Below are 15,838 nucleotides of genomic sequence, written 5' to 3' on the forward strand. Positions count from 1 at the left end.
GCTGCTGCTGCATACCAAACAAGCAGGAGGAGGGAGTCGAGAGGGCGATAGACTGTGATTGAGTGGGGGACCAGTGAAGGGGGCTCCCAACCAACAACAGTACACCATTCCTCCTCTGTTTATCAGCCACAGCATCTTATTACCCCTCAAAACTTCCCCTCTCTTCTCCCCGGGCTCCTAATGCACCCCATTATTGGAGCATCACATGACTATGGTAATGGGTTCTACTGTAATCCTGCTTTTTCCCTGACACAAGCATCCAGGCTATGATTGTAATACACAAAGGAATGGGGGGGATTTAACTATTCATTCCCATTATGCTTGGACATTTAATAGAGATGTCACATTAGAAGTGTGAAACAGATTTTTTTAATCATCTGCAAATAAAAGCATTACAAAAAATAAAGTCATGGTGGAGCGTACAGGTTTGGAACAGCATTAGGGTATATACACATTACTGTAATGTGTACAATAAATAATATAAATAAAGGCGAGTAAATAATGACTTGTAATTAGTAAGTAATAATGTTTCATTAATGGTTCCTTTTTAAATTAAATCTGGAGCAAAATTTTTTGCAGTACTCTGAGTCTGATGCAGCATTTCATATTAACACTATCCTAAAGTACATTTGCAGATGGTGTTTGGATTTTAAATGTTTAAATAATGTTTGTATGCTTAAATACATCTCAGATTACATCAGTTACATCGGCTTTAAATTTGAGTGTCTAAATAGTTTTTATTCAAAAATAAGTAGCCCATTATTTACAAAGACATTTACAGCCATTATAAAACACAAATCATTGTCCTAAAACATTCAATAGACATTCTTTGAGAAAAAACGGGATTGCTACAGTAGGTAATACACTTTGAGAGGTGTCTTGTGTTACATTATTAATACTAGAAACAGTGTGACAGTAGCATTTCAAACATTTCAGTGAAAAGCATCCTACAAAAACCATTTCCTGTCCTTTCGGCTATATTGGTATTTTAATCCATAACATTCACCTGTGAGAAAACGACATCAAAGAACAAACGCACTGTAAAAAAACAACTAATTTCTTCCTAAAGCAAGCTTAAAATCAGATCCCAAAACAACAGGATATTATATTTTAATGCTATTAAATAAATGTGTAATATTATGGTTGAATATTACAAAAATAAATAAAAATATTTATGAATCTTAAATATAAATTGTTATATACACTACCATTCAAGTTTGGGGTCAGTAGGATTTTTTTTTTTTTTTTTTTTTTTTAAGAAATTACATTTTTATTTAGTAAGGATGCAAAAGTGACAAAAAACCATTTATAAATGTTACACAAGATTTCAATTTCAAATAAATGCTGTTCCTTTGAACTTTCTATTCATAAAAGAATCCTGAAAAAAAGTTATGTTTCCTCAAAAATATTTAGTACCACTGTTTTCAACATTGATAATAAATATTATGCATCAAATCAACATATTTGAATGATTTCTGAATGATTAAGCATTAACCCCAAACTGTTTTGTGTTTATGTGCTATTTTAATGGAAAATTAAAGCATGACAAAATTCCCCAAAATGCTGGAGATAAAAATATAACTCTACCAGACCTCCATTGTCAAAGACATGCTATAAAACAGATGACTGTATCCTTGATTTAATCTATTCTGAAACTGCCTTCGTGCATTATTGGACAATTTACAGTGAATACAACAAAACCAGCCACCGCATACCTGATATGAATCATAAAAATCTCTATTTGTAAAGTATTGCAACAGAGGATCTGAAGACAGAACATGCCTGAGGAGGGCTGATTACTGAAGTAAGTAAAGGCTTACCTGGTTTCTGGGTTATATCCTAAGATGTAGAAGAAAGAGTCGATTCGTGCTTTGAACTCCCTGGCAGCGAATATGTCAGAAAAGTGTGAAATGTTACATTTCCCCCTGCAAAGAAATAGAGCAAACAAATCAGTGTCATGGTGCAAATACATTTCCAAGTTTACTCAAAGGAATAGTTCACTCAAAAATTTGCCATTATTATTTGCTAACCCTTATTTATATTAATATTATATTTATTTATTGAATATACCCAAATGCTGTTGCAAAACCATATGCTGTTATTTTGTCATCTGTTCCTACCTTTGTGTAAATAATAAGCATTTTTTATTTTGGGGTGAACTATGTGAAAAAAGACAGAGTCTGATAACTGACTATTGCTGTAGGTTTGTAAGTGTGGGTAATCCTACAAGTTACAGGATCACAGTATTCCTGTATAGTTGTTTTATTAAAGCCCTTTCCCTTCATCCTGTTAGACAAACAAAAGGTGACAGACACCACAGGCTTTTCAAACAATGCAGAGCGAATTGTGACATTTTTACAATGCCCCCTTTCTGCACTTTACATTTTTTGACGTCAGAGGGCATCAAATTAATAGGCATCAGTGTTTTTGCACTAGTTCAATACCTTCCTCATAAGATGAAAGGAACATGAGGTTTGGAGCAGGAATTACGACATGCTAGCGGAATTCATTGAGTTTATCTAAAGCTCTGTAATAAGTCAAATCAAAGGGGTCTCTGTGCAGCAGAAGTTGCAGCTAATTTGCCCTGAAATCAGTGGTTCAGAGCTGTGGCTGTGTGCTGCCTCCAGATGGTTTCAGTTAAGAGAGAGGGAAGGAAAGGAGGGAGGAAGAGAAAGAGAGAGGGGAAAATACATCATTTGGGTAAAGACAGACTGAAAAGGTCTGGTTTCTTGACAATAAGCATGCCTGTACTCTTTTTCCTGAGCCTCATTGCAAAAAAAAACTTAATTGCTTTCAGTAATGCTTTGCATGCAGAATCGCTGTGAAATGGTTGTCTGTACTGAGATGGCCACTCCTGGAGTGAACTGAGAGGATCAAAATGTCTGTTTACAGCTCTTAAATACTCCAATCTTACATCCCAGAGCATCTGTACCTTGCCAGAGGTTTCTTTAATGACCATAAATCTTGGAAGTTAGTGCAAGTCGAAGATTCACAATGTATGCGTGTTATTATTAGACTAGGTTTAGAAGTTGCCAGTATGACAGCGTATGAATGCCAATATAAGACATATTTAATACATCAAATTAAAAATGTATTGGTAAAAAAAAGTGTTTTATTACAATTTGTGATACATTTCATGAATTAGTTCAAACAGCTTGTTTCAATTAATCACTTTAAAACTCAAAGCAGCTACTTGTTTGCACTATCCAAAAGGCCCTATGCAGTATGTTTCCTATATTTAAAAAGTAAATATAATAAGAATTTGTATTATTATAATTCAAAAAGGGCCCTATGAAGGATTTTTACACACACACACATATATATATATACACATATATATATATATATATATATATATATATATATATATATATAATATATATATATATATATATATATATATATATATATAAATAAAATCTAAAAATATAAAAAATTATTATTTGTTGTCTTCATTTAGTGAATAAAACTTTCACTTGCAGTAAACATTTTGAATCTAATTAACTACAATTGATGGAATTACAGTTCTTTTGATTGGAGAAAAAAAAAAAAAAAAAAAAAAAAAAAAAGTAAATAAATATTGATAAGAGATTTTGTTTTCCTCTGTTTAGGTGAACTCTTATTTATGGAAGCTTGTTTCCACCACCAAATAAAAAAAATAAAAGGTAATTGCGACTTAACTCATCTCACAATTCTGACTTTTTTCTCAGAATCGCGAGATATAAACTCACAATTGCGAGTTATATAGTGAGAATTGCGAGTTTATCTCTCGCAATTCACTTTTTTTTCCTCACAATCTGACTTTTTTTTCCTCAGAATTATGAGATATAAACTCACAATTGCATGTATAATGTCCAAATGTGAGGTAAAAAAAGACTGACTTTTTTTCCTCAGAATTGCGAGATTTAAACTAAACTAAATTATTAAACATAATTCTGACTTTATATCACACAATTCTGCATTTATAACAATTGTGAGTTTATATCTCATGATTCTGAGAAAAAAAAAGTCAGAATTGTGAGATAAAAAGTCACAATTAGGCTACCTTTTTTCTTTTTTATTTCATGGCGGAAATAAGCTTCCATACTTATTAAGCATGTGCTTATACTGCTGTGGGTAAATGAATGAATTCCTGACCACAGTTGAATTTAATTGTGTTTGTGTGTTACCTGAGGGCAGCAGCATGATAAGTGTCCACATAGTCTGAAATGAAAAGCTCTCTGCTCTTAACCACGGGATCAGTAATAACCAGCTCACGACCAGAGTCTGGAGAAAGAGACAGAAAGCAGACACGGAGCGTGAGAGGCATCCAGACTGTCGCTAATAAAAACGTGCACACATAATAAACGCAGGCGAGACACAAAAGAAACCAGACAGATGCATAGACACTTGCGCAGCTATGAAATATGACAGTTACAGACTTATAGACAATGACAGCAGCAGTACGGCAGCTCTTGGAAATAAACAATAAAACTGAATAGAATTAAGCAATGGGTTTCAATACATTAATAAAAAAACATGCTAAACTGTATATTAATGGCCTTTCAGGCAAATATTTCTAATGACAAATGTCACAAAGATCCATACAGACAGTTTTGGATCAACATTTGTCTTCAGATGGCATTAGCACAAATAACAATGGCCGCCATGTCAGACTAGTCGGTGGTGCAGCAGGTGGCGGCTGCTGCTCTCCAGCAGGCTGGCAGAAACGCAGGCCTTCTTAATGCTTTATTAGAGTGCGGTGTGAATCAAAGTGCCAAAGCCCCAGCCCGGCAGACCCCCTCAGCCTGTTATTACTGCCTGATGTGTGTATCAAGCTCAGATTTGCTGCTGATAGTCGAGAGAATGAGAGCTCCGAGGGCACATTACACTGAAAGTTATTTGCACTTCATGGCACCGCTGTCGCTCTTGAGGGAGCGTTACCAGGGAAACAAGGGCAGGAGGGTGGTATTTTTTCTGAATCCTCATTTATTTGAGATGCCGTTCTCTATGAAACTTCACAAACCAATAACCAGGGGTAGTTACATAAATGAGAAGGACTCTTCAAACAAAGTTCCTTATGTGTTTTTCGCCCATCACACACATACACGTACCGTTCTCATTGTTGCGGTCCTGCACCAGGTGCTGGTAGACGGAGTCAGGTACCTCAGACTGGCGGTAATACCATTTCACATTCATTAACAGATGGTCCCGTTTACTCTGAAAGAGAAAAACAAACATTCGGTAAAAAACAGATATCGCTTGTTTGTTAACAGCGTCGCAAATTGGGCTCTTGGTAAACGTGAGCCTGTGCCACCACTGGGTTTATAGTTCTAATCGTCCCTTGCCAAAAGCCCTGGGTAGAACAAAGTCAATTAAAAAGGGATTGAAGGCGTTTAATTCTTTAATAAAGTAAATGGCTCCATGACCATATGTGGGAGGGAGGTGAAGAAACATGGATGGTGCATATTTAGGCAACTAAAAAAAATCTGAAGAAAAAACGAGGCCAGCTTTGTCTAGCCAAACACATCAGTTGCCGCTCCCCTCATTTCCACAGCTGCACTTTGAACTCTGCCACCCGCTGTCTATCCAGGGGACTGCACACATTGCCCGCTTGCTTCAGTACCATATAATGACCAGCAAGTGGCAGCACTGAGTCGTGTCCAGACCTCCCAGAGGCGCTTCCAAGAGGGGCCAGAGAGAGGGAAGAAAAGGGCAAAGCACTGTTTTTATTCCCTGACATGAAATATTTATTATCCTCTCACACGAAGCCAACTGACCATTCAAATGGTTTAAAAGGACATTAAAGAAACCACAGCTCAGCAGACGCTGGCGACAAGACCCCCGGAGCAGTGGCCAGAAATCACAGTCATCTTTAACATGACTAAAGATTACCACATTCCCCACAAAAGGCCGAGTGTGTGCAACCGCGCCAGCCTAGCGGAAAAAAAAAAAAAAAACGCATCCAGGGTGGATCAGAGAGCCAAGGGTCTTTTTTTATTGAAAGCCTGATTCACTTCACGCAGCTCTGGCTTCTCAAGGGGGGGTGGATGGGGGCTGAGCTCATTGTTGAGATATTTCAAGACTCCTGCTACCTTTACTGAGGTCACTGGAAAATACAAGCAGACCAGAAATGAAGTAAAATATCAGCTAGAGAACCGCAAAAAGACAGAAATGTTCAAACAGAATACCATCTTTTCAAATTGCCCACTAAACAAGGTCAAAGCGAATGAATCCTTGGTATTAAAAGACCATGTGTAAGAGTAATCTAGGCAAAATAAAAAAAAATGTGTGCTGCTGTGGTATTGTTGAGATGGTTAAAACCCAATTTAAATGAGATTAAAGGCGCTCTTTGTAACTGGGCCACTTGTATGTGTCATCAGAGGTGTTGTCAGTGCTTATTACACCGCAGATGGGGAGACAACCTGTGCTCCTCCAGGGTATTTCAGAGCTTTCACTGCCTTGGTTCAGCTGAGGATGGATTTTTTTTTTTTTTTTTTTGGAGCACTCCTGCCTTTACAGCATTAACATTAACCTTATAAGACACTGAGTTTAAACATTAATAAACATCTCAATGCCTCAAGAACAAATGCATACTGTTTGATAAGATATTTGTGCTGTCCAAACAGATCCCTGTGGCCGAATCGTGCAACCTTTCCTGTCGCTCTAGAGCTGGAAATGTCTGTTTCATTATCAGACCCTAATTATGTTTGCATGTTACACTGAACAGATCACTGTGCAGAATCAAATTATCAAGATAAGCACTCTGAGGCGGAGAGAGGCAGCCGAACTGAGGCAGCGGCGAGGAGCCCATTACAATTACAATGCTGAATTGATTAGTGACATTCCACACAGCATTCCCTCCCTTCCCCGAGTCGCTCCTCATCCGGCTGATCCCAGCACAGCTTAAAACCACCTCTCCAAACACATGACTGAATTAAGACTGCTCGAGGGGCCTGCCAGCTCACTTTTAAACTGGGTCTCAGTCAGTGATGGAGACACTAAAGGGAGAGATTTCCCCACCGTCAGAGGAGCGAGGCATACCACAGGAGAACGGAGGGGGTAGTTGTGGTCTCTCCTTCGCTCAATAATGCCTGTGCTGCTTCCTTTGTCTAATCGTTACAGACGATATTCTGTAAAATATTTTTATTTTACAGAAAACCTGTATGAAAAAATGTGACGTTACCTGTTAACATGCAAGCAGCTTATGACTATAAATAATTAGAAAAGTCTAAGGATTTATTATAAAATATTATATAATTATGATAAAAATCTGACAATTTCTTTATTTTTGTCAGGAGGTATGCAAAATCAAAAATGGAGTCCATGAATTTTATATGAAATATGTGCCTCATGCATTCACTGTGGGGGGGGTGAACCCTGTACATATCTGTACACTGGAGAAAAACATCTTAATATGTTTTCCCTCAAAGTTCTTTAGAGAGAAGAATTACTTTTCCTATTTTTACCCTGAATAGGATTGAGTGAGCATTTCTTGATGCTTAACACGTCTGTTTCATACTGGACGCCGAAGGGCACCCTTGAGCAGATACTCCAAATATGTCTCGCAGAAGTACCGCAATATAGCGCATCTCGTTCCAGGATATCCCCTATGGACATCATACTATCGCTGTGACTGAAGAAAAAGAAGATAGAAATGCTTTCATGGATTAAACATGAATATAATAGACGACTACAAAACATGTTTATGTGTATTCTTGAAGCCTTCTCGGGTATTTCCGTAATAATAAAGTATATTTATAATCCAATGCTAATCAAAATGCTATTTCAAACACTCGACTGACGTTATGAAGTGAGTTTGGAGTAAAAACATGCTATTAAATGTTGTCTTTTGTTGGACAAGAGGTTCATAAACGCTTCTCATGATTTGGAAAGTATATGTTTGACCCATGTTGCTTTTTTAAATGCAGTGCTCTCAGATGGAGCGTCATTTACTACTGATCACAGAGCAGCTCTTCACTAACGCGCAGTGTACATATCTATCGGTCTAAAGGGGCACATAAACTCCAAACATGCCTATTGTAATGCCTGACACTACATTCATGATATAAGCACGACCTAAAGAGGGCAGAAGAGAGAAGTGAGAAATGTTAGAAGCATGGGAGAGGTAGGGCGAGACGAACAGCGTGGGCAGCACTAATTACAGCACAGCCAGTGTAAGAGTCCAGTGAGAGTGCTTTAAGAGGCTGAAGCTGGACTTTATGAGGTCTGGCCAGAGGGGGAACAGAGCAGGGTGGAGTCTACCAGGGGTGTTAAGCAGACTCCACCGGCACGCCAACAGCTGGGCTTTCCACAGGGAGCTACTGCGCTAATAATAACCTGATGTGTGGCACACATCACAGAGAAAAGATGTGTGAGGACTATTCATTAGTGATGTGAGAATTAAAGAGCTGCACACAGAAGCGGGCTCTTGAGCCATGCTTGGACGGAGAACCGAGGTGGTAATGAGAGGAAAATTACATGAAGCGAATGCTTGCGCACACGCCGTTCGAATTAGTCACGGTTTATTACATACTATTGCTGAAGGTACCAACACGGATTCAACCGCCGTGGCACAACCTCCCACCCCGTGACCTGGCGCTGCGTGTTGGCGGCTGACATTTTGTCTGTTTAGAGCAATCATTAAACATGGCGGCAGCTGCAGCAGCGCTGGCAGGTCTTATCTGTTAACATAGGCAGTTTGAAGCGGTCACATGGCTCCCACATTAACAGGAGATGGTAAAACAACCACAGCCCAGGCCTTTGCACACTCTTCTCACATAACTAACCCGCAGCTAAGCAAAGCCAGACCCTGAAGCTATCCACCTAGAGCACATTAACAGGAAATGTGTGTTTATTTTCAATTTCAATGTTGTGCTTTTCTGTCATCCGGCACCAGAATTCTCTCCGGTTTTCTTAACCAAACTGGGCTCAGACTGCAGAGGAACCGAAGAAAAGCAGGGGTTTTCACACTTCCTGGAGAAGGTGGTGGTGGAAAATGGTTTCTTGAAGGCTTTGGCCCGTGATCATGTTGCAGGGAAGGTATGCAAAGAATCCAAATGGCTTGAGCGCAGAAATTCAGGCTTGTTCTGTACATGTTGGTGGCATCGAAAGGGACAGATCTATGATCTACAAAACATAATATGATTAGTGAGGAGCAGGCAGACAGGAAGGGCTCACTCTCTCACGCATGATGGATGTGCACACCGAGACAGTTTCCGCCCATAAGCTCGCTCTCTCTTTAACTGCCTCTCAGACATAGACCAGACGCAGCTCTCTCCATATACACACACAAGCACTTCCATCTGGACCTCAGCTCACAGCTGTATGTGCCTGAGTGACAAAGAGAGGAAAAACACGTCGTTGTAGGCCTCCAAACAGCCCTGTGAACAAAAATGTCCCAAGTGAATAAAGAAATGTAGCATGCGCTTCCCTTTTTGATAAATAAAGAAAAAGAAGTGTGTCTCACATAGACTCCTTTCGGCTCGAGCTGTTGAAAGAGAGCAATTGTGCTGCCCTGCCACCGTCAGACTGAAACTAATAATGGTAAACAAGTGCTGATGACATGTTTCTCCCCTGCAAAAGCCTGTGTACAGATTACTCCTCCGCCTGTCTACAAGCACAAATGGAGGGAGGGAGAGAGTCACAGCTGTGATGCCGGCACAGTCAGGACCTTTATGCTGCTAAACACCGGGCCCCTCTCTCTCTCTCTCTCCCTCTGCTGTTTAGATATTAAATCTCGACTCGCTTTGAACAAAGTCGGCCCATCTGTCAGCCACTCTCTATATTGGATTTGATGAGCATTAGGCAGTTCAAAGGGGGAAATTTTTAGTGTAACAAAACCAGGATAAAACTGTACCCCCCAACCTTGTGACACAAATCCACTCATCTGAGCTCTGCTCCAAAACCTAGTGAAGCTGTCTACCTAGGTAGCATTTTAAGGCATGTTCCCAACACAAAGGCAGACAGCACCATTTTGCAACCTTACTACTAGACGTAATTTAGCCAAATTCTCAAAGTCCACCCTAGAACCTAGTGAGCTGCCTCACTGTCTACCGCCTACAAGAGAGCTTTCTAACTGAAATGGAACCTAAATACTAACTGTTTTGGAAACATTTTACACTGGTAGCTTGTCATAGAAATAGCACTGCTCAAACAAAGAGCACAAGAATAAAGGCAATGTGATTGGAATGACATTATACTTGAATGTAAACTACTGTTCGGTCCGTAAGATTTTTTTTAATATTGTTAAGTCTCCCTGTGGTGAAAATCAAGTATTTAATGTTGTTTACATGTCTATGAGTTGTTTTTAATATGAGACATGAGACAAATCATATGCAAATTCATAAGTCAACACCATTGCAGAGTATTTTCTCTTTAAAACTACAGTGATCTAAAGACAGTTTCAAAAACGCAGTTTGAAATCGCTGGTGTTTCTTCCGTCACAAACTACCTTGTAACCAATCACGTCAACGTGCTGGTGGGCTTTAGCATATAATTAACTATGACCGCTCTGAAGGAGGGGAGTTTCAAGAGAGAAGCAAGGTTATCTCGGTATATTTTTCTGTTGATCTGAAAAATCGTGTAGATTTAGCAATACAGTGGGTGTATGATGTATATTACGATGTTATGATGAATTTAAGGGTAAACGTTTTAAGTTGTACAAAGCGTTTGTAAGGATGCTGATTGTTAAAGGCAGCTGTCTGACTCTGAACGGAGAATGTGAACATGGTTTGTGTAGCATTAGCAAAACATTATTAGCTGTTTGAAACGTAGTCAAGCAAAAGGCTAATCATGTTAATTACCGTCATGTGTCCGACGTTGTAAAAAGCGTTACCATTGTGCAGCGTTTACCTCAGTAAGATGTCCAAGTGGATCTCTGAGCTTGTGCGAGTGAGTGGAGGCGGGGCTAATTAGCATATTTATAGATCCGTGTATACTAAATGAAGCAAGGGTGTAGAGTTACATTCAAGCTATTTTAAGGCATGAAGAAATTTTTTTCACAGGAAAAAAAAAAAAAACATTTAAATGTGTCATTTTGGTGTTTTAAGGGATACAATTATTGACTACAGGGGGACTTTAACATATTTTGGCAAAGCTGAATTTTTGACATCATTACTCCAGTCTTCATGGTCACATGATCCTTCAGAAATCATTCTAATATGCTGATTTGATGTTCAAGAGACGTTTCTTATTATCATCAATATTGAAAACAGTTGTGCTGCTTAATATTTTTGTGGAAACGATACTTTTTTCAGGATTCTTTGAATAGAAAGTTAAAAAACAGAAATGATTTGAAATAGAATGCTGCCAACTGAGGCTGCTCACTCATTTGCGGTGACTAGAGTCATGCTGGGTGTACAAATAATGCTAATTAAGTTCTCCCTGCTACTGCTGCATCCGTTACACCAGACGCAACACTTAAAACACTCAACTCTCTGCACTTCACATAATCTCCCTCTCTCCATTTCCTCACCCTGATTCTTGATCTCGCAGGCTATTTCCTGTAGCTGGCCGTTGGGCGATATCACGTCAGGTGTGTTTGATATGAAGAGGCAGTGGCTGTGATGTGTATCACAGCGTGTGTTGGGTTGCTACACACAGCAGGTGTGACCGGCTCATATCCCTTCCCCCCTTTTCCTCTTTCAAAACAGTTTTTTCCCCTCACTCAACCCCCCACCTGGTACTCAAGCACTTCAGTTACTGGCTGAATGCTGGGTGCTGGACATGAAAGGAGGGGGTGTTTCCTGAGACATGATTGACAGCAGTCTCCAGGCAAACAATGGGTGGAAAGACAACGTTAATATTTAAAAGGTTGTTATTGTATTGCAATGAAGGAGAAACACTTTTTCCTTCACGAGACGACAATGATGGTACAGCTCTATTGTTCTCATAATGTTTTGTTGTGGGAGAGATTAAAAGATGCCAAACCAAACCAGAGACATTTTTCAATATGCTTAAAACAATGTACCATAAAAAAATGAATGCTTTTATCTATAAGAAACAATCTGTTAAACATGTGGGCAGACTGATAAGATACCCACATAGTTTCTAAATAGCTAAATACAGACTACTTTCTTTTTCTTTCAGTCGTGGTTGTTTTTGAGTGATCCAGACAATAGAAGGAAATGAAGAGCTCTGAATACAGCTATCAATAACAGACTAAATAAAAAAAACTTTGCACACACACACACAAGCTTTCAATGCTGCTGCTCAATCGACAGCGCTCAGACAAAATTAATCACATTCCACACAATATGTGCATTTGCAGTCTGAACTGAATCTGATTGTATTATTTTGTGGTATCCGGTCACATCAAACACAATAAATAGACATCATGGCTTGTGTAGTCGCCACTGACGGTACTCAAACAACAGTGCAAATTGTCAGATTCACAAATAGCTATGTTCCCATCCAAAGTTGCGAATTTGGAAATTTGGAATAATCACAAAACATTTGCGAATAAGGTGCTTTTTCCATCCAATGAGTCTAAGAACAAAATCATCACTTCCTGATAAACTAGTGCTAAATAGCACTAAGAAAAATGGAAGCTGCTGCAGTAGAAGCCACTGTATAATCATTTTCGTATATAATAAATTACTTAAGCCTCAGAGCAAGAGTTTTGCTGTAATGTAAATGTAAATAAAGAAAAATATTAAATTACCAACTTTCTTTTAATTTTTTTGTTAAAGTAAAAGGGTAAATTAGGTTACAAAAACAAATAATGTATTAAAATAAAATAAAAAAATAATAGCATTTAGTATGCAATTAGGACCAGTTTTGGAGAGTAATGACTACCGTTACCGAATTCATTTCCCTCTCTTTCAGAGTTTTAGATTTGACCTCTTCCTTCGTCTTGGGAAACATCTTATCTAAAACCTTACTGTGCCAGCCCTAAATGGCTGCTGACAGCATAGATTTATGGACTGAAGCAGTGCGACTTGGAGGAGAATGCCTGCGAGCTCAGGGGACGCCGGATTCGTGTTCCTGACCTCAATGGTCACCATCGTAGTATAGAGTTACTCCATAATTCTACAGCTCCCTGACACAACCTTGTCACACGGCCGGTGAGATAATGTACTACAAGAGCACAAGCCTGGCGAACAGCCTCCCAGAAATGTGAAACATCTCAAAACATTTGAGCACAAAGGCAAAACACATGAGCCTGTGAGCTTATCCAGTCCTGAAATCTGTAGAGAGCGACGGCGGATCAGTCGCACAAGCAGCGGACTCGGTTTAGCCTTGAGTCCCTGCTCATGTCTCTGCACTTCCTGAATGAAAGCAGAGAGAGAGAGACAATGCACTGCCTTGTTAGTCTGGCCTAATGACTGGGTCATTTCACTCGCCGGGGAGGGGAGCAGCCATGCATTCATAGATAAACACAGACAGGATCATGGTAGGGTGAAAAGGGCTGAACCACAGGCAATGGTTGCAGCAAAAGTTAAACGAAGAAATAGCATGTTTATGAGACTGACGTATGAATGAAACACAAGCTTGTGGGGCCTTTATGTTAGGATACAGAACACAGAGAGTGAAAAACACTGTGTATGTGTGTTTAAATGTGAACCATGCCTGGTTGGCTGGTTAATCCCAGCATTGAGACTGCAGCATGGGCCGCTGAGCAGTGCCGGGTGTGATGGAGCGCGGTAATGGAAGGCAGGAAATGAGAAGTCTTGGTTAAGCCACGGCTAATCGATCAGTGTGTTCGGGCTGGAGCGAGCCAAGCTGATGCAGGGAAAGCGGCTTGTGGTAACAGACGCTGCGCAAACCCTTCCTCTCTTTTCTGCGCTGCTGTACTCTGACACAATGGTCTTTGTTCTGCTCTGGCTCTAATTGCATCGCTGACTCACTTGGGTTCTGATTATTTGATTGGGCTGATTACAGCGTTCACCTTTCATTGGCCAGTGCGCATGTGGCTCGACGGTCCTGGATTGAGTACAAGAGCAGGTTTTGTATATAAGCGAAGCTGTTTGGGTTTAGGTGAGTGAAAGAAAGTGAGAGCGAGAGACTGATTTAACTCTGCCATCTCCCCCGCTGTCTCGGCTAACAGCAGCTGATGGAAATATTTATAAAAACTCTAGCTCTGTTCCAAAACCTAGTCTTGCTGTCTACCAAGATAGCATTTTAAAGGGATAATTCTACTAAAAATTACAATTCTGTCATCTTTTACTCACCTTTATGTCATTGTAAACCTTTATGACTGTCTGTGGATCACAAAAGAAGAATTCAAGAACTGTTTTTGTCTACAGAATGAAAGTCAATGAGGTGCAAAACAACACTAAAACCCATTTACTTTCATTGCATGGAGAAAAAAAAGAAAGGAAAATATCTTTGTGGCACAGAAGAAAATGAGTAAATAATGAAAATTACTTTTATTTTTTGATGACTATCCCTTAAAGTCATCATAAGCAACTCCCGCTATAACAGCTGCTCTAAAAAGTATGCAATAACCTCATGCTGCCTTCTAAGACAGCTTGTTTTGTTCAGATTCTAAGGCAGCATGAATATATTGCAGAAAAGCTGATCCCAGAATGCACTGCAACAAGCTTAGTGTTCATATTTCATTACCCAAGAATTATCAATAAAAATAGTTTAATCTATTTACTGTTACACCAACAATAACAATAGATTGTGCTGAGAAATTAAACACTAAACATTTTAAATTATACCAGACAGTTCATTAACAGCCCTAAAATGCAAATATATAAAAATAAAAGATTAACACTGATAGAGTAAAAATACTGAAAATAACTGAAAAGACAATGAAAATAAAATGGCATTAAAAACTAAATTATATATTTAAAACCATATCTCTGTTAACGAGGTTCCATTTCAGCTTATATGCTGCTTTAGAAGGCAGTTCCCTATGTAGACAGTAGACAGCAATGTATGTCACTAGATTTGTAACAGAGCCATCATTTTTAAAAATAAAGATATAAAGAAAGAGAGAGGGGAAGAGAAGGGAAAAAAAAAAAAAAAAAAAAAAATGCTGATCCTTACAAATCCTGACTGCCTGACAATGATACTCAGCAGGAAGTAGTCTTTACCAAGTACACTCTAGTGGAAGAAAAATCAAGGCAGGACAAGAGCACAATTCCCATCCTCACTTGTGATTCATCACACACTCCTTTTACCCAGCATCCTCCCACACTGGGTTTCCTTTCAAACATCAACCTCTGCAAATATTTAGTCTCTAATATCTCACGAATAAAGGAGCCAAAGCATTAAACAGGATGGCAGAGGGACGGATCCACATACTGATCCAACTCACGCATCCTAAAAGGTGGGCAAACGCTCAACAATCTAGAAGGACCATGGCGCAAGGTCCTTAGGATGAGTCAGGGAGCTTGTGTGTGTGGGGACAGACGGAAAACTAACTGGCCTGCGACATGCCAGCTGGAGCACCGCCCTCTGGCTCGACGGGCGGTGCGGTACCCGGTGGCCGAGGGAAATTACCGCTGACGAATATTCATACAAACACAACACAGATACAGGATATACATCTGAATGACAACGCACTTCGTCATGTAGACAGACAGGCGCATGTGTAGCCTCATTCTCTATACGTTTAGATTTTAATGAGCATGTGTGCATGGCTGAAACAGCTCCCTACGGGGCGGAGGGGGAGAAATAAAGAGGAGCGCCACAGGAAGCTGCTTATCTGTGCTCCAGACTGTCAATCTGCCACAGGAGCCCTGCACTACAGGCATGAGGAGAGATCATCTGCCTTCTCCAATCCCTCCGTCCTCTTTAATTACACACGCGCACCACGTACAAACACACACACACACACACGTGGGATCACGCATGCGCACAACTCCATGGCGACAAAGAAGAAACAATGCAGATCTCCTTGTCG

General features: G+C 39.7%; 1 protein-coding gene across 5 annotated transcripts in view; it reads right to left on the minus strand.

Moving 5' to 3' along the window:
• rerea (arginine-glutamic acid dipeptide (RE) repeats a) overlaps nucleotides 1-15,838 on the minus strand; it is a 167,874-nt gene that overhangs the window by 38,367 nt on the left and 113,669 nt on the right. For all 5 annotated transcript variants that reach the window (XM_051880340.1, XM_051880342.1, XM_051880343.1 and 2 more), the window contains 3 exons: nucleotides 5,094-5,199; nucleotides 4,170-4,266; nucleotides 1,821-1,925 (listed from right to left, as the gene is read on the minus strand). In XM_051880340.1, coding sequence (XP_051736300.1) covers nucleotides 1,821-1,925; nucleotides 4,170-4,266; nucleotides 5,094-5,199 — 308 coding nt within the window. The remainder of the gene's footprint in view (nucleotides 1-1,820; nucleotides 1,926-4,169; nucleotides 4,267-5,093; nucleotides 5,200-15,838) is intronic.

Source organism: Ctenopharyngodon idella, chromosome 22, assembly GCF_019924925.1.
Source record: "Ctenopharyngodon idella isolate HZGC_01 chromosome 22, HZGC01, whole genome shotgun sequence".
NCBI lineage: Eukaryota > Metazoa > Chordata > Actinopteri > Cypriniformes > Xenocyprididae > Ctenopharyngodon > Ctenopharyngodon idella.